Source organism: Zalophus californianus, chromosome 3, assembly GCF_009762305.2.
Source record: "Zalophus californianus isolate mZalCal1 chromosome 3, mZalCal1.pri.v2, whole genome shotgun sequence".
Lineage (NCBI taxonomy): Eukaryota > Metazoa > Chordata > Mammalia > Carnivora > Otariidae > Zalophus > Zalophus californianus.
The window spans coordinates 186275276-186301439 of record NC_045597.1 but is presented as its reverse complement, the minus strand read 5'-3'; the positions used below and the strand labels follow the sequence as shown (position 1 = coordinate 186301439).

Sequence of the window (26164 nt, the reverse complement as noted above, 5' to 3'; positions counted from 1 at the left end):
CATTATTCCATGAAAGGTAAGCCTCTGGATATTCCTGGAAGGTTTCTGTTTTTCTTGTTGCCTTTTAATCCTTTGTCTCTGCTCTTTTTCTTCCCTAGGCATTCTGTAGGTTTCCCACATTGCCTTGCTGAAAACCTTCCATGATGCTACTCATACCAAACTTTTACTGAGGGTTTGAGGCAGTGGAGGGGAGTTCTGTCAGGTCCTGACCCTGGAGCATCTTCCTATTTGTCTCTCTGCTCAGGGCTCCAGCTTGCTGGGTTAGTGCAATATTGCTTTCTTTTCCTATCAGCTGCTTCTTTAGAAACTAAGTGTTTTCCTCCAATCCATCTCTTTTTGGGTCCACCCAACTTAAGCTTAGACACCATCTTTCCCTAGCCCCAAACTCATAAATGTGTTCCCTTGCCCCAAAGGACATCTCCCTATTCGGCATCTTGGAGCATCGTCTAGCCTCTTGGAGCATCGTGTTGCAGCAGGGAAAACCCTACTGACCTTCTTTTTATAATGGGTGGGGTGAAATTTGGTTCCCACCTCCTCACCCTTCCCCAACAACCTTACATGTCTCAGAAGGCAAAAATGACTTCAGTGAAGTTATTTTCTTCTTCACTGTAAAAAAAAAAAAAAGTCTTTTCTAACAAGAAACAGTCAAAATGGGAAGAGAGACCATTGTAAAAGCTGTCTCTGGGGAATCACACTGAAATGGTTCTACAGCTTTGACTGCAGTCCCTGCTGGTGTTTATGGTCAACAAGACTGTCTTCGGTATTACTCAGAGGGTTCTCCAACTCAAGACTTCAGAAAGACAACACAAGAATTATGGATATGGAAAATCCCAAAGATGAACTTTTGATTCCTCTTCTTGAATGAAAACTTACTTGAGCAGGGCTCTGAAATGTCACTTCTCTGGTCTCACCAGGATTTCTCTTTGGTCATGTCTTGGTTTAGCTAATTCTGATTGTGTGTTAAATGCAGATACCATCCTGCCCTGTTCTGCTCTTTGCAGCTACTTCCTGGTACTGGAGACTCCATTACTCATTGGAAGGAGCACTTTAGCTTCTGTACCTGCAGCAGCTCCAAATGAAATCAAACTGTTTTCCAACTGTGATGAGGAGTGTTTCACTCCAGTGCTCTCTGCAAAATGACCTGTTGCCCATTATTTATAAATTTGGGAATGATGGTTTTTTCCCTCTGTGCATGGTTCTCTGCCTCTCTTTAGCAGTCTTTGCTAGCTGCCTTTGCATTTTCCTGTTTTGTTAATTGTTCACTTGGGCTGTGGTGGGAAGGAATTTATAAGTGTGTTCCTTTCTTGTGATGAATTTTCATTATACAAAAATATGAAGGCCATTCAATTTCCTGTGTGACTCTCTTAAGCCTCTTGCCTAAGGTTAGCAGAATTTCTGTTTTATCACTTTATAGCAAGCTATTAAAACCCTTTGACAACTTTATGAGCTGATTAAACATTCTTCAACTTTTCATTTCTTCTCCAAACAACAATGGAAATAAAAATAGTGACAAAAAATACTATTTATTGAGTACTTACCACAGGCCAAGAATTCTGCTCTTTTCACATGTTTTTAAACTTAATCCTCAGAAAACCCTACAATAATTCCTATTTTAATATAAGGAAACAAACACAGAAAGGAATGTGCCCTAGGTCTCTGAAAGTAAATGACAGATCTAGAAATCAAATCCAGGGCTGGCTGACGTCAAAGTCCTTGCTGGTAACCTTTCCACGAAATTTTGAGATCTTCACTTCCAGGGCCCTTTGGAGCCAAATTGTTCTCTGGGCTGGAGCACCAATGACAAGAGCCACACTCACCTTAGTCGTGATAAAATTAACCCGAGGGCTAAGTCCTGCTCAAGGGATGGAAGATATCTACCTTTAGACCTCTTGTGCTATAACAACTTCTATCTCATTGATCAGTGCCTATTGAGATTGCTTCTTTAAAAATTATTTACCTGGAGGGGCCCCTGGGTGGCACAATTAGGTGTCTGACTCTTGGTTTCGGCTCAGGTCATGATCTCAGGGTTGTGAGATTGAGCCCTGTGTTCATCCTTATGCTCAGTGTGGAGTCTGCATAAAACTCTCTCTCCCTCTCCCTCTGCCCCTCACCCTACTTGCTCTCTCTCTCTCTCTCTCTAAAATAAATAAATATATCTTTAAGAAAATTATTTACATGGAGTCCAAAGAGATACCCAGCAATATGGAAAGTATTTATTATACTGTAATAGGTGGTCCAAGAGGACTAATGTTAGAGAAATGGACTTGGGATTCACCACAATGATGATGGTAGTAGTGGTAATAATGGTGGTGGTGGTGGTGATGGTGTTGTTATTGTTTGTGTTGTTGATGGTGGTGGTGGTGGCTGTAGCAATGCTGTTATTGTGGTTGTTGGTGTTGGTGGTGGTGTCAGTGCTGTTGGTGGTGATGATGATGATGGTGGTGGTGGTGGTGTTGCCGGTGGTGGTGTTAGTGTTGTTGTTGTTGTTGGGTGGTGATAGTGATGATGTTGGGGTTGGTGTTGGTGGTGGTGGTGATAGTGATGGTGTTGGTGTTGGTGTTGGTGGTGATAGTGGTGGTGTTGGTGTTGGTGGTGGTGATAGTGATGGTGTTGGTGTTGGTGGTGGTGGTGATAGTGATGGTGTTGGTGTTGGTGTAGGTGGTGGTGGTGATAGTGATGATGTTGGTGGTGGTGGTGGTGGTGGTGGTGATAGTGATGGTGTTGGTGTTGGTGGTGGTGATAGTGATGGTGTTGGTGTTGTTGGTGTTGGTGGTGATGGTAGTGATGGTGTTGGTGTTGGTGGTGTTGGTGTTGGTGTTGGTGGTGATAGTGATGGTGTTGGGGGTGGTGGTGGTGTTGGTGGTGGTGGTGGTGATAGTGATGGTGTTGGTGTTGGTGGTGTGATAGTGATGGTGTTGGTGGTGTTGGTGTTGGTGGTGATGGTAGTGATGGTGTTGGTGTTGGTGGTGTTGGTGTTGGTGGTGGTGGTGATAAGTGATGGTGTTGGGGGTGGTGTTGGTGTTGGTGGTGTCAGTGGTGGTGGTGTGATTGTGGTGGTGATTTTTTTAAGTCTAGATTTATTTCTTGACTCAATAGCCAAAGTGTCAGATCTTGGACTTTTCTTAGCTGTTTTAATTTCTCTGAAAGGTGCAAAGAGCTATCTTTCCTGGTTATGTTCAGTTTATAATTGAAAGCTCTTTCTCTAAAATCAAACTATATTCCAGACATACCTTCTTTTTTGAGGACTTGGTAGAGATGCAAATTTTTGGCCCCACCCCTGGCCTACTGAGCCCGAACCTCTATGGGTAGGACCTAGCAGTCTGTGTTTTAAGAATCTCTCTAGGTGGGGCGCCTGGGTGGCTCAGTGGTTAAGTGTCTGCCTTCGGCTCAGGTCATGATCCCAGGGTCCTGGGATCGAGCCCCACATCAGGCTCCCTGCTTTGCTAGAAGCCTCCTTCTCCCTCTGCCACTCCCCCTGCTTGTGTTCCCTCTCTGTCAAATAAATAAATAAAATCTTTAAAAAAAAAAGAAGAATCCCTCTAGGTAACTCTGATGCTTGCTCAAGTTTGAGAACCACTAGCGTAGACACTTACACTGCTCGTCTTGTGCCACTTGCTCTTCTAGGCAACCTCAACCGCTCCCATGGTTTCGATGACTTCCAAATGTCTGCAGCCTAGACCTGCTTTCTGAGTTCTCAACTCAATATATCTACCTACCCTGCTGGGTAGATTTGATATCTCTGCTTGGATATATCACCAGCACTTCAAACTCAGCATCTTAATGAACATTTGTGTTCCACCTTAAATGTCATTTTCTCATTGGACTATGTTTGGCCTGCTAACTCTGTCTTTGCATTTTATTAAAATTCCTTGTTTAAACTGTGCTTCCTCTGCCACACCAGAGCTTGGCAAAGGCAGGGATTGGATCTGTCTGGGGATGGCTTACTTGCGAACGCAACTAATATTTACTGAACGAATGAATGAAGGCTCTTATATTCCCTATACCAGGGTTATGGACTGAACTGATATGTTGAAGCCCTAATCCCCAATGTGACTGTCTTTGGAGACAGGGCCCAAAGGAGGCAATAAAGGTTAAATGAAGTCATAAAGGTGGGGCCTAAACTTGATAGGGCTGGTGGCCTTTTAAAAGTAGGAAGAGACAGTAGAGATTTCTCTCTCTATCTCCATGCCTGTACACAGGAAAGGCCATGTAAAGACACAGTAAGAAGGTGGCCATCTCTAAGCCAGGAAGAGAGCTCTCACCAGAAACCAAATTTACTGCCAACTTGATCATGGACATCCAGCCTCCAAGACTGTGAGAAAATAAAACCTGTTGACTAAGCCACCTAGTTGATGGTATTTTGTTATGGCTGCCTGAGCAGACTAACACAGCAGGGATTGACCAACGATGGCCCATGTGCCAAATCCAGCCCACTGCCTGTTTTGAAAGTTTTATTGAAACTTAGCCACATGATTTTTAAAAAAGATTTATTTATTTTTATTTTAAAGAGAGAGAGAGAGAGAGAGTGTTAGTGGAGGGAGGAGCAGAGGGAGAGGAAGAGAGAGAATCCTCAAGCAGACTCCCCACTGAACACAGGGCCCAATGCAGGACTCGATCCCAGGACTCTGAGAACATGACCTGAGCTGAAATCAAGAGTTGGACACTCCAAAGACTGAGTCACCCAGGCACCCAAACACAGCCACATGATTTGTTATGTGCTGTCTATGATGCTTTTTTGCTACAGTGACTGAGTAGTTGGTGCAGATACCTTCTGAGTCTGTCAAGCCTAAAATGTTTACTATCTGGTCCTTTATAGAACAAGTTTGCTCCAGGCCCACCCTCATGTGTCTCCAGAAAGGCCAGCTGCATGTGCTCTTCTTTGTTATCCCATAGTGAGCCCTCTGGGATGCCGGCCTGGCTCAGTGGGACCTCAGTGGCCCCACAACTAGCATAAACATACCTGATGCAAAGACAATGTCGTAGGGGAAAACCAGCCGTGGGCTCAGAATTCATAAATGAGTTTGGCATTTATCTGAACAAAGGAGGAGGGAAATGCTCACAGCCAGAGGCTGGGGACCATCATGCCCCAGTTCCTTACCACATCAAATGTACACATCCTATTTCATACATTGTGGAGAAAATGACGAGATCGCTGGTTATTCTTTTTGTGCAGTGCTGGTAATGCAACTTTGGTTGAACTTTTATTGCCCCAGGTATTTTATAACTGTAAGAGGTAGGTTAGCTGGCAGAAAACTGATAATAACATACATGATTCTTATCGGAAAGTTTTGTAAATGAATCTTGACCATAGTAATGCAAAATGAATTTTGTCTGGGCGAGGTACAATTGTTTCCTGTCTGGTAGAAAAGATGACCTCAGATAATTTCTTGCCCAGTAGGATAGTAACCAGTTTTGTACACATTAACAAATTCATTTCAGCATTCCTTTGACTCGCCTGACATAAATCTCACTTCTTCCAAATTTCCTTTGAACCAGTTTTAATATCTTTCTGGGTCCCTCGTTAATTAATGAATTGAATAAAACCACTGGTACATGTTCAGTTTATATTTGTATAAAGTTGTTTTTTACTTTTTTATTTTTTGAAAATACTAACATGAATGCAACCTGTTCACCCCTCCATGGATTGCTCTGAAGTGAACTGTCCGGGAAAAGCTTCATGCCATGCAGGTGCGGAAGGTAAGACCTAGTGGCCCTTAGCACAGGGCAGATCAATGGAACACTGTGGTTCAAGTTAACACTCTTCCAAAAGGCCATATGGAAAGAATACCAATAGCACACATTTGAAAGAAGTGACAGTATTTGTCCAGGAAAACATTTAGGATTTATAAAGTGTTTTTAATATTTGTGCTGGGGAGAAACAGATTAAAGATTTCTTAGTTACTCAGGATTTTAACTTTCAGGATTTGGGACATGAAGTTCTTTTGTTTATGGAGGCTGCTGTCCTCTTCATATGGCAGGGGAGACAGGTTAGCTCCAGACACTGTTATCCCTGCTCCAGATACTTGCTTGTCCCTGGCAGATGCTCTATGTAAACATCATTTCCTGGGTCCGGAGCTATGTCGCCGTCTTAGTTATGGTTATCAGTCTGAGAAGACCCACCCTGAGCTCTGTAGGTGACACCTCACGAATATACGAAGTGTTTGGTTCTTCTATCTACTACATATTTCACAAAGAGAGCTCCCACCTGGTAAAGAGGGCCCTTGTTACGACACCTCTGGTGTGGAGCCACTTCTCTACCACACAAGATCTCCAGACCAATGGTCAGATGCTCTGCATTAACCTTTGCTAGAAAATACTTGGGACACTACCAGGGATGAAGCCCCCCGATGGCGTCTACTTAATATAATCTACTTCACGTCTCCCCTTAGAAAACAACTGTCTTCTGTGGTTATACTCACCTTAATACTCAGCCCTTTCTTCTCTGTTCAAGTAACCAGTGAGATTCTACTTTCGGGAAGTACTCAGAGTGAAGAATCCGTAGGGCAAGCCAGTGGAAGCCAACAGGCTCTGTGCTATGGTGGAGGCTGTCCAGAGGAGTTTCCAGAAGCCATCTCACTGCTCTGACACTTCAGATACCCCCTCACTCACTGCATGAGTCTTCAGAGCATTTCAGCCTAAGGGGGATATCCAGAGGTCAGGGATACCTTGTCCTTGGGGAACCCTAAACTCAGGGAAGATTCCAAGGTCCTAGGAAAATGGACAGCTCAGAGTGTGGGTAGGAAAGAGTCAAAGACTCAGGGCTCCCTCACAATTTGAACGAAGACTTTTCTGTCTGGGTCAGGAAAACCATCTCATGCACCAATTCCTTATGTTATTTCATTCTTACCTAGAAGGACATAATGGCACTTCTAGCCCTGATATTGAGCTATTTGGTTAGAGGTTGAGAAGAGAGTTCTATTTTTCCAGGATGGACAACAGGATGAATTCAGAGCAAAGAGTACAAGATAGTGCTTAAGGGGACGTGCAATAGCAAGATTCTGCCACGAGAGGGCAGCGTAGATTTTTCTAGAGAATTTGGAGAGCAGAAAAGGGTACAGAAAGGAAGGGGTGGGGAGCTGGAATGCAAATTTAAAATGAACTTTCGCCTGCTAAAATTAGAATAAAACCCCACAGTAGTTTCTTTGCTTTCATTTTGCTCTGTACCTCCTGATGAGAACAATCGCCCCGGAAGGCTGGAGTACGTTGCTGAAGGACCCATTGGCATCAGGTCCCTGATTTACGAGGTCTTGGTGGGCAAGGAGTTAGGGAGAGGTGGGCTGGCTAGGGCAGCAGGTGGTGGAGGAGGGCCCTTGAAGGGGCTCCGAGCAGTGGTTATTTACTAACTGGGTCAAAAGAATGAACTAGTATCCGCAACTTCAGATACCCCTGCCCATTGCTTGGCTCGGAGGAGCCTCACTTTAGGAGTGGAATTGCTGGGTCAAGCGGTTTTCTACCTTCAATTCTTTGAGCCTCTAAGCTGTTTTCCACAGTGTCTGGACCACTTTACATTTCCATCAGCAGTGCTCCAGGGTTCCAATCTCTCCACATCCTCACCAATACTTGTTATTGTCTGTGTGTGGGTTTTCTTTCGTTTAAAAATGTTTATTACAGCCATCCTAGTAGGTATGAAGTGGTATCTCCATGTGGTTTTGATTTACATTTTCATAAGGATTAATGATGTTGAGCATCTTTTCATGGGCTTCTGGATCATTTATATATTTTCCTTGGAGACATATTTACTTGTTTGCTCATGTTGCATCGACGTATTTGTGGTGTTTTGTTGTTGTTAAGCTTCAGAAGTTCTTTATATACTGAGTATGAACCCCTTCCCAGATATATGATTTGAAAACATTTTTTCCCATTCTATGGTTGTCTTTTCGTTTTCTTTTTCATTATTTAAAAAGTATTTATTTTTTAATTATAGTTGACATACAATACTATATTAGTTTCAGGTGTACAACATAGTGATTTGACATTTTTATAGATTATGAATGCTCACCATGGTTAAGTGTAGCTCCCATCTGTCACTTTACAAAGTTATTATATTATTGTCTATATTCTCTATGCTGTACTTTTCATCCTCATGACTTAGTTATTTTATAACAGGAAGTTTTTACTTCTTAATCCCCTTCCCCTATTTTGCTCATCGCCCCCCCACACTTCCCCTCTGGTGACCACCAGTTTTTTTCCTGTATTTATGAGTCTGTTTCTATTTTGTTTTGCTCGTTCATTTGTTTTTGTAAGGTGGTCCAGCCGCTGTGGAAGACAGCTTTGTTTTTTTTGTTTTTTAGGTTCCACATATAAGTGAAATCATATGGTACTTATTTTTCCGTCTGACTTACTTGACTCAATGTAATACCCTCTAGGCCCATCCATGTTGCTGAAAATGGCAAAGATTTCCTTCTTTTTTATGGCTGAGTAATATTCCATTGTGTGTGTGTGTATTCATATATATATATATATATATATACCACATCTTCTTTATCCATCCATTTATTGATGGACACTTAGGTTGCTTCCATATCTTGGCGGCTGTAAATAATGCTGCAATGAACATAAGGGCACATATATCTTCTTGAACTAGTGCTTTTGTTTTCTTCAGGTAAATATCCAGAAGTGGAATTGCTGGATCATATGGTATTTCTATTTTTAATTGTTTGAGAAACCTCTATATTGTTTTTCCATAGTGGCTGCACCAGTTTATATTCCCACCAGCAGTGCATGAGCTTTTCTTGTCTTTTTGATATTGACCACTCTAACAGATGTGAGGTGATATCTCTTTGTAGTTTTTATTTGCATTTCCCTGATGAGCATCTTTTCATGTGTCTATTGACCGTCTGTATGTCTTCATTGGAAAAATGTCTATTCGGGTGCTCTGCCCGTTTTTAAATTGGATTTTTTTTTTTTTTTGGTGTTGAGTTGTATGAGCTCTTTATGTATTTTGGATATTAACCTCTTATTGGATATATCATTTGCAAATACCTTCCCCCATGTAGTAAGTTGCCTTTTCATTTTGTCGATGGTTTCCCTCTTTGTGTTTGTTATAGTGAATAGAAACACAACAGATTTCTGTATAGTAATTTTGTATCCTGCAACTCTACTGAATTTATTAGTTCTAATAGTTTTTGATAGAGTCCCGAGGGTTTTCCATATATAGTGTCATGTCATCTGCAAATAATGACAGTTTTACTGCTTCTGTACCAGTTGAATGCCTTTTCTTTCTTTCTCTCGCCTGATTGTTGTGGCTAGGGCTTCCTGTACTATGTTGAATATGTTGGTCTTTCTTGTCTTGTTCCTGATCTTAGAGGAAAAGCTTTTAGCTTTTTACTATTGAGTATGATGTTAGCTGTGGGTTTGTCTTTTCATTTTCTTGATAATATATTTTGATGCACAAAAGGTCTTAATTTTGATGAAGTCTAATTTATCTATTTCCTCTTGTTGTCTGTGCTTTTGGTGTCATATCCATGAAACAATTGCCAAATCCAGTGTTATGAAGACTTTCCCCAATGTTTTGTTCTAAGAATTTTGTAGTTTTGCCTTGGTGTTGGGTCTTTGATCTATTTTGAGTTAATTTTTACATATTTGGGGCTTTTTGCATGTGGATGTCCTGTTTTCCCAGCATCTGTTGTTGAAAAGACTATCCTTTCCTTATTGAATGGTCATGGTGCCCTTGCTGAAAATCAACTGTGACCATATGTGTGAGGGTTTATTTCTGGTCTATTTTATTTTACTGATCCATATGTCTGTCCTTAGGCCAGTGCCATAATGTTTCAATTACTGTAGCTTTGTACTGCATTTCAAAGTTGGAACGTGTGAGTCTTCCAAATGAATTCTTTTTCAAGATTGTTTTGGCTATTCAGGGTCAATCGCAATTCCATATAAATTTGAGAATCAGCTTTTCCATCTTTGTGAAAAGGCTTTTAGAATTTTTTTTTTTTTAAGGGATTGTGATGAACTGAAAGATTGCTTTGGGTAGTTTTGACATCATAAAAGGTTAAGTCTTCCAATCCATGGGTGCCTGGCTCAGTCGGTTAAGCGGCTGCCTTCGGTTCAGATCATGATCCCAGGGTCCTGGGATGGAGTCCCACATCGGGCTCCCTGCTCAGCAGGGAGTCTCCTTCTCCCTCTGCCTGCCGCTCCCCCTGCTTGTGCTCTCTCTCTCTCTCAGTCAAATATGTAAAGAAAATCTTAAAAAAAAATCTTCCAATCCATGAACATGGGATTTGTTTCCATTTATTTAGGACTTCTTTAATTTCTTTCAGCAATGTTTGGTAGTTTTTAGCATACCATGGGAGTCTTTCACTTCCTTAGTTAGATTTATTTTGAAGTATTTACTTCTTTTGGATGATATGTAGATAGAATTGCTTCCTTAATATATATATTTTTAATTGTTGATGTATAACTCTGGGTGTGGATCAGCCTGAAGAGAAAGCTTAGGGTCTTTTCAGGTCTTTTCTGAGCCTGCATCTGTCCCTGGACAGATGTGCAGTGGCTTTCTGTTCTTTTCTTTCTTTCTTTCTTTCTTTCTTTCTTTCTTTCTTTCTTTCTTTCTTTCTTTCTTTCTTTCTTTCTTTCTTTCTTTCTTTTTCTTTCTTTCCTTTTTCCTTCCTTCCTTTCTTTTTTTTTTTAAGATTTTATTTATTTACTTGAGAGAGAGAGTATGAACACAGAGGGAGAAGGAGAGGCAGACCCCCGCTGAGCAGGGAGCCCGATGCAAGACTCCACCCCAGGACCCTGGGATCATGACCTGAGCAACGGTGCACACTTAACTGAACAAGCCACCCTGGCGCCCCGCAGGGCTTTCTAAGTTCTGCTGTGTACGATTGCTTTTGAAGGTCTGAATCATAAATGTCTGGCTTCCAAAAGGGAAGAAAGAGGAAAAAAAAATACCCAATCAAACAAAAAACCAGGTGCAACTCCTGTAAGTCTCCAGTAAACCACCCCAGCCACTGGGAGTGCACCAATGGCAGCCTGCTTCTGTACCTACACCTCAGCAATGAAGAGCTCTCGTCAGCAATCAGGACACAGAACCCTAATATTTGGAGGACCAATTCCTTATTGGCCACCATGGCTGCAACAAACCACTCTAGAAATGTGGGCACAGCTGGCCTCTGCTGGGCTTAGGGCTGCGGGATGGATAGCTCCTGTAGCGCTAACGGCAGAAATTGGCCAAATTTAGCCAGACTTTCCTGGTCAGGCTTTACCCTGGAAGCTGCAAGCATTCAAGTACACTCTCTAGTGCCGACGTGGTGACTTCAGATGGTTTCTGCTAGTATGGTTGCTGTCTGAGTGGAGAGACAGGTTTCTGGCATTTCCTATTTTGCTATCTTTCCTGACATCCCCTCCCATTATTAAGTCCCACAAGTAAAATTAAAGAACCACAGTGAAATCTCCCCTGGTTTTTAGGCTAGTCTCCCACAGAAATTATAGCCCCCAGATTCCCTCTGGCTGATGTCCTTGTTGTGCTCAGACTTAGCTGCAGAGGACGGGGTGCAGTCCAGACTCTCACTGCTCTGGCTGTAGCAGCCCGCGCCCCTCTTGGCACTGCCGACCTAGGTGCGTCCAACCCTCTGGCCTCTTGTGTGTCCCACATCTCTTAATTCCAAGAGACAAGAGGGTAACCAGAATAATAAGAATTAATAGTAAGAATACGAATATAAATTATGTAAATATAAGAATATAATTCATAATAATAATAATAATAATAATAATAATAATAATAATATCACAAGTCTGGTTCCAACCCACAAAGGAAAAAAAAGAAAAACCAACCCAGCGCAAGCTGATTTGTAGCCGAGCTAGTAATGTATAATCTGTGACAATTCCCTGATCCCAGGACTCTATGGCCACAGACTCTAGCAAAGACTTCTAATCTGGGTTGTGGGGAAGAGACAGATCAAACTATAGAGGGAAGAAAAGCCACCAGTCCGTGTTGAGAGCCCATTGCAGAACTTAATTTTAACTGGGGATAGTTCCCACTTGAAGGTCGATCGTGGCGCTCTGTTGCCCATATCCTGGGGGAAATCTGAATGTCTGAATGGGTTCTTTTTTTTTTCAGAAAGTGGCATTTGTTTTCTTGCCAGTGACAGTAACCCCTGTTCCCAAGGTTTCTTGGGACTCCCTTTTTCCATGCAGAATCCATGCTGGATATTTAAAACCTCTGGATTTCTACTTGCCCTTTGAACCTTGTGTTCTGGCACACAATGGTGAGTCAGTGTTGGACCTGTCCAGGGAGGCAGTTTCATTTATAACAGGCACCATCTCCAAGCAAAGGCTAATGCTATGTGTTTCCCTTGGTTTCTGTGGGGGATTTAAGGGGATCCGATAATAACGCCTTTTACATGCTACATTTCAAAAGCCACTGAAGAGAGAGAGAAGTCAGGTAGTCGGAGATCCTAACATCAGCGTTGTTATGAATCAAACCTAGATTGGGAGATGTGTCACAGCAATGAGTTTTCTCAAACTGGGCACCATGATTAGGGACCTCACCGCCGGCAGGCAGGGCCTGCTCTCACAACGCCTACACCTGGAGCACCGGCTTAGGGGCCTCCTTTCTGCCCCTGGGCTGGCTCCAGCGAGACCGGCAGGCAGAGCCCATACCTTATAGGCTGTGCTTCTTCTCCAGAAACATCTAAGAGCTTACCTCTCATGGGAGGGAGGGGGGTACAACCAGACACCAGGAGTCAGGCTGACTGATGCCCCTCTCCTGGAAGGAGACACTGGCAACTGGGAATGAATGTCCCCACCCAAATTTCCCTTCCTGCCCTTTGCTTCCCATTCTCATCCCCCAGAGGAAGCCCAGACTCTGTTCCACAGCTAAGTGGCCGCTACTCTTGCTGCTGCCCCCTACCTTGAATTCTGCCTCCTGCTCTGGGTAATAAAACCTTTGGCTCAGCTCAGACTCATCCCGCAACAGGAAACCCTGCACTAATGCTGCTCTTGGTGAAGCTGACAAAAATGGTTACCTCCGTGGTCCAGTAGGGACCAGCATCTCTGCTGGCCCAAATCTTCCTCTGCTGCTGACTGGTCCAGGCTTGGGATAATCTGAGCTGTCCCCGGGGGAGTGGAAATGTCCCACGTCATGAAAAGGCCTCCAGTATTACACACTCCCTTCAAGTTCCAGCTGGATCTTTCGAAGCTCAACCTGCTTCTTAGGTTCTTCCTGGTCTTCTACGTGTGGTCTATGCTGTTCCTGAGAGCAGAGCATCTTCTATCTTTTCTACCCTTCCCATCTTGACTACTAGGCCAAAACCTTGTCCTTAAACAGATTTCTTTTGATTTCATAAGCCTTTTTTTCTTCACATACTAGATTTCCAGGATTTTAAAAGTGAAGATACTTTCCATTACAAGTTAACAGATACCTTGACTCAAATTGGCTTGGAAGTGAGAAGACATTTGTAATGGGAAACCTAGCCGTGGGACACAGGTTTCAGGGTTAGTTGATTCAGTGGCCCAATGATGCCATCAGTCATCTGGGTACTTGTCATCTTTCTGCTCTGATGCCTCAGCACCAGCTCCAACCCACAGCTGTTGGTTCCTCTCGTGGTTATAAGATGGTTGCCAGTGGCAGCTGGGTGACATCCTGCCTTGTTTAGAGCCAAGTGGAGCAAAAGACTGGTTGGTTTTAGACAGAAGCTGTAGGCAAACTTCTAGCAACTCATCGGTCCACACTGGCTTAGTCCTGACCATCCATGAACCGGTGACTGGAAAGGTAGAGGAATGGATTACCACCACTGGTGTGGACGGGTGGTCTGGAGCAGAGGAGTTTTGGGGAGCCAATCTGAATGTCCTCTTTCTTTGAGCTGAGTACTCCCAACATAGATCTGTCGATCTCCTTGACATGTAGGCTTGTATGAATTCTACTGAGATTTCCTTTACCTCAACCGAGAATTGATATCTCTCCTATAGCTTATGAACCCTCGTTCCTTTTTATCTGTCTGCTAATAAATCCACCACATTGTTATGACTAAAGCCACAATCAGTGCTCTGCAGTTCACCACCATAGTCAGCCCTCTTCATGGCACATGGCACATGGCACATGGTTCCATTAATGGAGGAGGGAAGATGGGCCTTGAGATAAGCTTCACCTTCGCTCTTTGAATTTGGCTGGAGTTCCAACGAAGATAAAGGCAAATACAAGTGGAGACAGGTAATACTGACTGTCCACCCATTCCCAGCTTGAATAGCCTGAAGACCAAAGAGATGTGTGTTTCTCAGTGTGGGGTCTACCGACCACAGCCTCACAGCCATGGTCCCACCAAATCTCTCAGACCCTAGTTTTATGTCCTGCCCCCTGTCTCTTTTTATTTTCATTCCAGTTTACATTTAACGTCTACTTATGCATTTTAAGTATTTTATTTTATTTTATTTTTTTAAAGATTTTATTTATTTATTTGACAGAGAGAGACACAGCGAGAGAGGGAACACAAGCAGGAGGTGTGGGAGGGGGAGAAGCAGGCTCCTGCAGAGCAGGGAGCCCAATGCGGGGCTCGATCCCAGGACCCTGGGAACATGACCTGAGCCGAAGGCAGCCGCTTAACCGACTGAGCCACCCAGGTGCCCCAACATTTTAAGTATTTTAAAGACATTTTAGGGCGCCTGGGTGGCTTAGTCAGTTAAGCATCAGCCTTCGGCTCAGGTCATGATCCCGGGGTCCCGGGTTCGAGTCCCGCATCGGGCTCCCCGCTCCGCGGGGAGTCTGCTTCTCCCTCTGCCCCTCACCCCGCTCGAGCTCGCTCTCCCTCTCAAATAAATAAATAAACAAATAAATAAAATCTTAAAAAAAGATTGTTTACAAAAATAAGGACATTTTAAATACTTTGTCGAATGATGGCAGAGTGTAAATGGAAAAAATCTTTGTGCCCATATTGCATTGTCTTAATTACCGTAACTTTAGAGCAAGTTAAACATTGTTATTCTTTTTCAAGCTTATCTTGGCTAAGTTTGGCCTTTGGCATTTCCATTTATGTTTTAAAATCACTTTGCCAATTTCCACAACAAGCTTACTTGAAACCATCATTTTATTGAGCTCTCTCTACTCCTCAGAAATCTATTCCAGCAGATTTTCTCTTTGACGCAAACATCACAGACAGGGAGGTTATGACCAGCATTCCTCTTGGTTCCCCCCCTATAAGTGGTGGATGAAAGGAAGGCTCCTTCTCTGGAACAGGCCACCACAGAGTGAGCTGGGGTCAGGAGCAGAGCGGGCCCAGGCAGGTTTTGTTGGGGCAGCTAACCAGTAACAACCCCAGAGTTATGATGAATTCATTCTCTTACCAAAAACAAGAAAAAAAGTAGTATGACTCCTCAGTGGTGTCCCTCAGTAGTGACACTCAGAGTTCAAATATGAGAAGGGGATCAGAAAACAGTTAAAAAGGCCACCTCCAGGGTGGTAGTTGGGGGAGGAGCAAGCCCTGTCCCCCCACCACCCCGAGCGTGCGCCGACCTGCTGCACAGTTACTACAGGAGGTGGAGTCCTCAGCCAAGCACCAGCACCAGCCCAAGCTCTATGGGTAGTACCAACTCTCGCCATGGTTGGGGACACCCTGTCCCTGAGGGTCAGGAGGCTCCAGAACCTTATGTTCTCCCTGGGGTTGGAGACCATCCATAAAACTTCTGAAGACACCCCTCAAGCCTGTCTGGTTGTAGGGGAAGGCCAAGCTATGCATGGCCATGATGGGGAGCTCAGCGATGGGGGACAACATCAATCTCAATTCCATCTCATCCCTTTGAAGACCAGCCACGGAGCCATGTTGCCGGGTTGTCACCATGAGAGGACTTTCAATGGATGTAAACCTTGAGATCGATCATTCTGAGACCTCCCCTGGTTCTAGGACATGCTCATACAGAGAAGCGTCCAAAGACATTTCTTCTCTTGCATTGGTGGTGCCGGTGTTGATGGTGGCAGTGTCCAGAGCACTGGAGCGAGGAAGCCTATTGTCTGCCTGTACTTGCATTTTATTGAAATTATATTGGATCTGTAGGTTAACTGGGAAGAATTTACATTTTAATACTATTTAGTCTTCAAATCCATAAACATGGTATACTTTTGCATTTATTTTGGCTTTCTTTCTTTCTTTTTTTTTTAAGATTTTATTTATTTATTTGACAGAGAGAGACACAGCAAGAGAGGGAACACAAGCACGGGGAGTGGGAGAGGGAGAAGCAGGCTTCCTGCTGAGCAGGGAGCCCGATGCGGGGCTGGATCCCAGGACCCTGGGATCATGACCTGAGCCGAAGGCAGCCGCTTAACCGACTGAGCCACCCAGGTGCCCCTATTTTGGCTTTCTTTAAATTCTCTCAGCGAATGTTTTGTGATTTTCAGTGTAGTGTTACTTACACATCTTTTGTTGGTTTTGTCTTTCTTATTGATGGTTTTCAATGCTTTTAGAAATGATACTGTTTTCTACTTGTGTTTCAACTTGTTTGCTGCAAATATATAGAAATACAATTTATTTTTGCGTGTTGATCTTGAGTCTAGTTACCTTGTTCAATTACTAATTCATTCCAAAATTTGTCTATAAATTCTTTTAGATTTTCTGAGTACACAATCAGCTGCAAATAATAGTGGTTCTATTTCTTCCCTATTAGGTTTAAAAATTGATTTTCTCACCTTACTGCATTGGCTAAAATTTCCAGTAAATGTTAAATAGAAATGGTGACAGTACACATTTCATCCTATTCTCAAATTAAGTGAGAAAGTACTTAATATTTCACCTTTCAGTATGATGTTAGACATAGTTGTTGGTTTTTAGCTTTTTGGATTTTTTATGGTGTATACCCTTTATTAGATTAAGAACGTTACTTTCTTCTTTTAGCTTTCTGAGAGTTAAAAAAATGAAAAGACGTTGAATTTTATCAAGTGCTTTTTCTGGGTCTATTGAAAGTATTATATGGTTTTCTTCTTTAATTTGTCAAAGTGGTGATACACACTCCTTGAGTTTTAAACGTTAAAGAATTCTTCCATTCCCACATTAAGTCCTGCTTAGTCATGATGTATTATCTTTTTTATCTATTGCTGGATTTGATTTGCTAATGTTCTGCAGGAATATATTTTTCCATCTGTGTCCATGAGAGATAGTGACCTGTGCTTTCATTTTTGTAGTGTCTTTCTCAGGTTTTTTGTATCAAGATTATGAGTCCTACTCTAGCAAGTTGGTCTGTGTTCCTGTTTTCTTTTTCACTGACAGAATCTATGTAAGATTGGTAATAGCTTCCCTTAAATGTATGTTTTAAAGAACTCACAAAGGGAGCATCTGGGCCTAGACTTTTCTGTTTGCTTGGTTTTTGTTTGGTTTTGTTGGGTGGGAAGGGCATCTTTCGATCTTGATGTTCATTCTCTCGTCGTATTTTTTTCCTTAGGATGTTTTCAATAGTCCAGAACCAGAAGATTTCTCATGAGGCTCTTTTGAATCACTTCAAGCAAAATAAGGTGGAGATAGCAAACGCAATAACAAAGCCATTTCCTTTCCTTGAAAGCCTCAGAGACCGCTCCTTTATCACGGAAAAAATCTATAAAGTACGTGAAATTTATCATATCCTCCCATGATAACCCAGGCCCACACTAATTATGTGTGGCAACCTGGATTCAAAATTTAGTGTATCGCTAACTGGCTGGTGGCCTTTCTATACTTTTCATGGAAAGACCTTTTTAAGTGAGTTAATCCACCTATAAGGTTGAGGGTGACAGGACAGGCAGTCATTGCTAATGATGCTTCTGTCTTAATCGAAGCCCCTGTCTTCTGTGGGACATGTTGCAGTAAGGTGGATGGGAACAGTGATATGGCTGAATTGAAACTGATAGCTTCTTTTTATATAAAACCTATAGCAATTTATACAATATAACAAAATTAAATAAAATTAAAATAATTAAGAGAATTGAGGCAGTATTCCATTATAAAATCCACTATGTCAAATGAAATCCCCAGGGATTTTGTGCTAGTTTAAATCAATTTGTTCTGTAAGTCTATCTACACTGGGAAAGTGGAATGAATGTTCTATGTAGTCACTTCCTAGTGATTAACTTTGAAACTATTATTTTAGATTCTTTTCCTACTGCACTTTTTTTTTTTTTTAAAAGGATTCTCAAGAAGCCCATAGAAACTTGGTTCCGGTAGAGAAAGTGGTATATAATATTCTCTGCTACCTTGAGAAGACTTTTGATAGGTCACTCCTACAAGTCCTGTTCAGCAGGGTTCATCTGAAGGAGTATCCCGATTTAATTCCTGTTCATAGACTCTTCGAAAATGGTAATCAGTACCCTCCCCTCCCTTTTGGGGTCCAGGTCTGCTTCTCATTTATCCATTCACTCATTTCGTGGTTTAACAACTATTCATGAAATGTTTATCCTGTCCCAGGACCTGTGCTTGTCAGTGTGAATGAGTCACTGTTAATAAAAACCAATATGTTCTCTGGTCTCATCATCAAAATCATCAGTCAGATGATTACTCTGCTAGGGCCTCATGTAGGTTTAATTACAGCCCTTTTTCTTCTTCTGGAAATGTGTGATTTATTCTGTGTCACAGGTGCCTGATAAAGAGGAAGTGTTCCTGGACAGGTTGTGACATTTTTCTAAGATGACCAGATTGTCACTGATTCCCACAGAAAACCTTATCTGAGACAGTCTGACAAAAAGTTAGCTCTCCAAACAAAAAATCGAGAAGTCACAAGAGCCCCCACCGCCACCACCCCCCGCCAGCCTAGAAGGAGGGCCAGCGTGTGGAAAGGCATGAGAGTAAGGAAGGCTGATTCTGATGTGATGATCACAGACAAATTGTGCACTTCTGACACCCTCAACTGAGGAGCTGGAATTTTATTTTCATAAAAACAGGGAAGTCACACCAATTCTTAAGCAAGGGAAAAGTCAAAAGAAGTGAAAATAAAGTAGGGAGTGTATTAATTTGTGAAAATAGTACAATGATTAAAATAAGAACAATATAATTTCTTTTCTTTTTTTTTTAAAGATTTATTTATTTTAGAGAGAGAAAGAGAGAGTGTGCAGGGGGGAGGAGTAGAGGGAGAGGGAGAGAGAAACTCAAGGAGACTCTGTGCTGAGTGAGGAGCCTGCTGCTGGGCTTGATCCCACCACGAGATCACGACCTGAGCGGAAACCCAGAGTGAGACACTCTACCCACTGAGCCACACAGGCATCCCTGAGCAATATAATTTCTATACTAATACCTGAGTTAAAGAAAGGAATAGAGAGAATCAAATATCTGGGCACAAATTTCAAGTCAATGATTTTTAAAAAGCTTCATTGAGATAAATTTACGTACCTTAGGTCAATATATTTGTAACCAGGATGTCCCGGGCCATGGGAACAGAGGGAATGGCGGTTACCTGTCCTGCCCACACCTCAGGGGCTCTAATTCTCTCCATGGACTGCAGCGAATCCCCCTTCCAGGTTCAGTGTCCACATCACCTGTGTTAGGTTTCGGGGATCCCTGAGCTGGGGTGACCTGCACCTACACTCACTGCCGCCCACCTGCCCCTGGGGAGATGGCAGCTGTTGCCTCCCAGACACTGTTGTCCATGGGAGCTGTGGGTCAGTGACCCAAAGCCAAGAATCTAGGGGCTGTGGCCTGGGGTGCACACCCTCTCCTGCTGCTCAGTGCCTACCTTCATCCCATGCTCAGAGCCCCCTGAGCCGCCATGGGACCACATACACACACAGGCCCCCTTCACTTTTCCCTTTGTTCTCCTTTTATCTTCCACCTGGTTTTGCCAGGGTCTGAGGCCAGGTCCCGTGCAACTCACCCCTGCGGGCCCAGCCCCAGGAGGAGCTCCCTCCATGGGCCCTGGAGCAGCAGGTTCCCTACCTCCGTGGTGTCCCCTCCTCCCTGGACTCCCCACAGACACCACCGCCCCACCCCTCCAGGTTTCATGGTTTATTTCCTTCCTCCCGTGTGTGCTGGGTCACCTACAGGCAGGGGCGCTGGGCTGGTATTCCTCCCTCCCCTGACTGGGGGCCTCCCCACCCCTGGGGCAGGCCTGTGGGGTGGTCCTCCAGCACAGCTATCTGTGCTCCCTGCTCAGAGCTGCAGAGTGTCCTTCCTTTGTTCCTGGGAGCTGGGCCCCTGGGAGGTCAGTCTTGTTCCTCCAGGTGTCCTCTGCTTTGTCTCTTTGGGAAGCGCTCACCCTCCCTGCCCCAACCCTCCTCTGGTCTAGCAGCATCTTTAGAGCAGATGGGCTTTCTCTTTCATACCCATGGATCTCTCTGTGAGCCTAGCTCTTGTCCCGAAGAATTCCCCCTGTCCCTTTGTACGGTTCACAGAGACATTCCATTTAACAGAATTTATATTGAGATAAGCTTTCACTCCTCTCTGGCCATCTTGTTGGGTGATTAATTACTATTTATAACTTTCCCACTGCTCCATAATCCTTCAACCCAACACGCTCATTGCCTATAAGATTTGCGTGCGCGTGTTTTTCTCTTCGATGTCCCAGGGAAAGGAACAAATGACAGCAAGTTAGGAGCCACTGAGATGAACTGACCCAGGGTCCCAAAGTCCCCACTAAGTACCTGGATTCTTGGGCGGTCCAGATGTGTAACTAGGAGGTGGTGTCCCTGATTGTTTGCTTGCAACCACTAATTAATATTTTTCTCTGTTCAGTAATTGAAGACAAGTATTTTCCCCAGAAAAGTGATAGCAAAGAGACACAAAAGACACCCAACACTGGGCCAAGCTGTGAACAAGGTAATTATGATAGAAAACAAACTTTGCTTCCTGGTTACAAAGAGGTCAGAACTCAGAAAGTTCAACTGTGATGCTGGAGAGGGAATCCAGGAGGACATGGGGCAGACGGATGTGTGTGACTTTGTATTGATTCCAAAATGACATGACTCTGTTTGAATCCAAGACAAAAGGTGGCAAAGAGAGACTTTCTGCCCAATAACCTGGAGGCTGGCATAAGAATCTAAATGTGAATTATGAGTTTCCAGAGGTGACCTTCAGTGTGAAGCAACTAAGGGCTAAGAACTCTGGGCCCATGATCAATATCAAGAGGAGATCCTTGATGATGGCGGAAGGGACTGATTTCAAGGTGGGGGATGTTGTTCAAGAGCCCAGACATTCAAGGAGAAAACCAGTCACACACAGAGAGAAAAGAGGAAGTGGTAGAAAGATGGAAGGGAGGATGTGGGTACTTAGAGAGAGAGGGAGGGAAATGAAAGACAGGGAAGAAAGGGTTGAAAGACACAATAGAAATAGCTGCATTATTAACATCTCACTGGTTGAACATTTGCAGGGGCAGTTGTAAGTTTAGTGCTCAGGCTGCCGTTGCTTTTATGCCCATTTTGCAGGTAAGGAAACTGAAATCTGGAGACAGCGTGTGTGTAGTTGGCCTGGGGTCAGATGAGCAAGGGTGAACCCAGGCATTCTGAACTCAGAGCCTGTTTGTGTGTGTCTTAATGGAGGTAAAATTCACATAACATAAAATTAACCACTTTAAACAATTTAGTGATATTGGGTGCATTCACAATGTTGTGCAACTATCACCTCTATCTACTTTCAAAACGTATCGATCACCTCAAAAGGCAACCCCATTTCACTCCCCACCCCCCACCTCCCACAGCCAGGAGCCACTGGTATAACTAAAAAGTGTATCTTTTCATTTCTGTGTGTTGAGTGGAGGAAATCAGAAAGTCGGAGAGAAGAGGAATGGAGCCTGACGTGGAAGGTGGGAAGATGTAGAGGAAGAGAGCTGGGCAGGAAGGTGGAGGCAGCAGGGACTGAGCAGAGAGGGTGGCTGGAGGGAAGAGAGATGGAAACACAAGGACATGGAAGACAATGGACTCCAGGATGCAGAAATATTTTCCTAGGATAGAAGCGGCAATGCCTGGAGGTTGGATCCTGGTGGAAAATGGCAGGAGAGAGAAAGGGAATTAGGTCTAAGGTGATGGAAAGAGGCAGAACAGGGCTTGGTTGCATTTTGGGTGGAGACTTGGAGCAGGAGGAGTATTTCTGCACAAGGAGCAGCTAACCTTTGTCTCCAACCTCAGAGCTCAGTGTCTACGAACTACTCCTTAGTAGTCACTGGCTCTGGTCTCTCCTTTCCTTTTCTCTCTCTTTAGTGCCCGATGAATCCAAAGTTTTAAGAATGAAGGAGAGGAAGTCAGAGAAGGTGTGTGGCCTGCTGGACAATGGACAAGGTAACTATGACTGAATCCCAGGTTTTAAATGACCAGTTTCCTGGATAGCTCATTATGTGGGGGGGGGAGGAGAGGCCCTACACTCGAGCCCAGCCTCTGGCTCCTTTCCAAGGTGTGAGGGAGGCCCGCATGTGGGGTGAGACCCGCAGGGCCTAGGGGGTGAAATTTAAAGAGAACCCAAGAGTAGGCGCCTCCTTAAATTAGGCTCCTTAGGCCTCTTGCGTGCTTCACCCTAGCCCTGACCTGGAGGCAAGAGGGAAAGGGGAGCTGAAGTCTTTCCTGGAGGACAAGCATAGACAGGTGGATGAATTGGGCCATCCAATGGGAGTTATAGGAGCAAGCACAGTTTTACCTAAATGGACATGCGATCCCAAATTCTCCCGTTTGGTAGACATTTGGCAGGGAGATAGCTTTATCCTACTTGCCAGAAGGTGTCACAGGAACATGGAAATAATGGGCGGGATGGTCAGATTTGCCAGTAAGTGGGATCACTGGAGGAGATACTAGAGGTAGAGGTGGGGAAGAGGCCTTGAGGATGGGTCAAAACCCAGTGAGAGACTTGGAGTGATGAGGGATGCCACAATTTGAGATGAGGACAACGTGCGTTTGGACAAGTACCGGGAGCCTAGAGGCAGGCAGGGGGTCCAGGCAAGCCTGACAGAAACAGAGACAGAGGAGAACAATTTACACCAGGGATAGTGACAAAGATCATACGGAGAGAGAAACAGGGGACCAAGCAAATGCTGATAAAAGACGAGGTAGGGGAAGGACAAAACAAAACCCTGAAGACAGAGTGTTCAGTGGGAGGGAATAGAATGTTGCTGGAGGGAGAGAGGAGACGCGGTGGGATGTTTAGCGTCAAGGGCAGGTCACGGCACAGCAGCTTCTGCCGCAGGCAGTTGTCCCTGCTAACGGTAAATTTTCAGAACTCTGAATGCTGTACCCATATGTTGGCAAACGTTACATTACTGATGTATTTGTATGGAAGGTTCTAGGAAAACAGTTCTAAGAAGTGTATTTATGTGCACATGCACTAAGCCACCTTTGAAAAGGACACAAGAATAAACACAGAATTCAGCCAAGATGATTTCCAGTGAGTGAATGAGAGTAGCAGGTTAAGAGAAAAGAGGAAAAACAAAAAGGTAGATTTCAGGGTAAAGAGGAAGACCCTGGAGAGATGGAAAGAGGACATTGAGGTCCTGACACAGAGAGAGGCAGGAGGCGAGCAGGCAAGAGGCAACACGGGGTGGGGGGGAACCCTCTCAGGTGGAGTGGGGAGAGAAGAGACAGCTGAGGGTTCTTTCTGGATTGTTATATATTCCAGGGGCAGAGCTCTCCAGGTACGAACTTCTAGTACAGTTTTGTGCCAGGCAGCTGGTGGATATACAGAAGACAATTGCATCTTGTCGCCTCGAAATTAACCAAGAAGGCCAGTTGGCAGGAACAGCTTATGTCCAAGTACCTGAAATAATCAGTAAGGCTGGTGGAAGGAGTCTGATGTGGTGACACCGTGTGTGTCGCAGCAAAGGTGTCAGGAGGCGGCCCAGGGAGGATGGGATGGTTGCAGGAGAGGGAGACCCTCTGGTGCTCAGTGAAGGAGCGCTTGCCTAGCAGAGAAGAGTTGGGGGTGAAGTGGGAAGGTACTGAAAGGGGGCACTAAAGAGATGCCATAGAGCAAGATGGCAAGAGGAGATGAGGGGACAAAGATGCGTCAGGCTAGAAGAGGCAGAAACGGAGAGTGCTAAAGAGAATGTGTTGAGCCGAGAGCAGAAGGAGGAGGTATGAGCTGCAAGAAAGAGAAGCAGAGGTGGGGAAATGGGAAGAGGCATCTGCAAGGCGAAGAAGAGAGGGAGTGGTCAGAAAATGGAGAGCAAGATGACCAGAGCTGGCCACTGGGGTCACCTGTCCTTACAAAGCATCCAGGGAGAGTGACGGGAGCACCATTAACCTGCAGGCCCCCAGATTCCATGAGAAGACCATCTGGAGCAGGGACATTCCTGCCTAGAGCTGGCCCAGCAGCCAGGGCTTTGCTGGTGTCTCCTTATGATGGGGTTTCCTGCTGGTTCCTTGGCCCCACATTGAGATCCCTAAGGGGTTTTGTTTCTCTGTGCAGTAATCAGCAGTGAATCCAGTGAGGAGGAAGAGCCCCCAGCAGCTCTGAGCTCAGCACAAGGACGAGGGCTGGAGGAGGAGGGTGAGGATGGCCAGCTTTCGGCCGCAGACCATCAGGTGTCTGAATTCAGAGCCCCTGCTTCCTGACGCGTTGTACTTTGAGTGTGCTCTACAGCCAGTGGTCCTGTCAACACTGCCGACATATTCTCTGTATTTACCTCATGCGCCATTTTGGGAAATGTGGGAGACAAGGGCCTAGTCACTAAATATGTGTGTTGATATATAAAGGTTAGAGTAGAAACAAACTACCATATTTCTGTTTGTTTGTTTTTTCCTTTCACATGATCATGCCTCTTGTGGCATAAAAAAAAAAAAAGGTATTTGTCTTTGTCCCCAGTTCCTGGCACAGAGCTCCCCAAACCCTTGGAATTTTCCCAGTGGTAAGAGTGTCCCTATGACAATTAGAGGGTTAGAACTCGACCTCTGTGGAGAAAAAAACAGGTGGGAGATGAAGTTCAATCACCAATGCCCCGTGATTTAACCAATTACGCTTACACAATGAAACCTTGGCAAAAACCTCTGAACAATGGGGTTGGCAGCCCCTGACTTGGTAAATACATTGATGTGCTGGGAGGGTTGCATGCTGGAGAAGGTGTGGAAACCCTGGCACACCCCACCCCCATACCTCGCCTTATCCATCTCTTCCATTTGGCTGTTCTTGAGTTGTATTCTTTATAATAAAACTGTAATCATAAGTAGAGCACTTTCCTGAGTTCTGTGAGTCATTCTAGCAAATTATTGGACCTAAGGGGGCATCATGGGCACCCCCAAGTTTATAATTGGCTGGGCAGAAACATGGGTAGCTTGGAGACACCCCATTTGTAGCTGGTGTCTGAAGTGGGGTCAGTCATGTGGGACTGAGCCTTTGCCCTGTGTGGTCTGGGCTAATTCTGGGCAGTTAGTGTCAGAACTGAATTGAATTGTTCAACACCCAGTTGATGTTGAAGAGCTGGAGAATTGATTGGTGTTGGAATGACCTATTTATCATTGGAAAAGACACCACACAGTTGGTGTCAGAAAAAGGCCCACACACCTATTCATACTGATGTCTTCAATGTAGGTATTGATTTCTGCCTTAACTGACCTCTATCATCTGTAGATCACCAAAAAAGGTAAGTAATTTTTGATTGCTTTGATACATATATTGTTATTGGAAACTTGGAAAGACCCAAAAAGCTCAAATAAGTCTTTTTGACAGGTGTTCTCCATCATGCCATTAGCTTATATACAAACTTTTCCAAAAATAATTTGGGAAATATTATCTCATAATTTGAAAACATCAGTAAGGAGTAGGCAGAATAACTATTACTTTTATCCTTGTTTTGTAGATGAGAAAAGTCTAGCCCATAACTGTTTAAGAGTCTTTCCCCAAATCATATGGAGGATTAAAGGCAGAGCCACGACCATTGTCCTGGATGCTCAGATCTCAATTCAGCAGATGTGTTTCCTTCAGAAGGAAGAAAGGGAAGAAAACCAATCAGACACATCTGCCAGTGTTAGTTGTTACAGGATTTATAACTTTTATCAAGCAGTTACTGTTTCTCTTTCATGAATTTTATGAACAAAACTAATTTGAAAATATGCACTAGGTGTAATAACAAATAACTTTGTTATTTGTTAAAATGCACATTTTTTCCCCAACAAAAGATTCATTTTAATTGTTTGCTATATTTTTCGTAAGTAATAAAACTGAACTTATTTTTTTAGGGAGTTCCCACCATTTAACCAACATGTAATTTCTTGAGCACTAGAAGTCTATTTATTATTCATGGAAAAAATGCCAACAGGTTCTGGGCTGGCAAGGGGGTCGAGTGAGACTGGGGCAAGCAGGGAGGAGGGGAG

General features: G+C 44.0%; 1 protein-coding gene across 1 annotated transcript; it reads left to right on the top strand.

Annotated features, from left to right (window-relative positions):
• The first annotated feature begins 7179 nt into the window (after window positions 1-7179).
• LOC113919702 (nuclear body protein SP140-like protein) lies at window positions 7180-25019 on the top strand. The gene is made up of 7 exons (XM_027589270.1): window positions 7180-7198; window positions 17362-17518; window positions 18080-18248; window positions 20613-20696; window positions 22073-22150; window positions 23475-23624; window positions 24264-25019. The coding sequence occupies exons 2-7, from the start codon at window positions 17363-17365 to the stop codon at window positions 24407-24409; spliced, it is 783 nt and encodes a 260-aa protein (XP_027445071.1). The 5' UTR covers window positions 7180-7198; window position 17362; the 3' UTR covers window positions 24410-25019.
• The last annotated feature ends 1145 nt before the right edge of the window (window positions 25020-26164 follow it).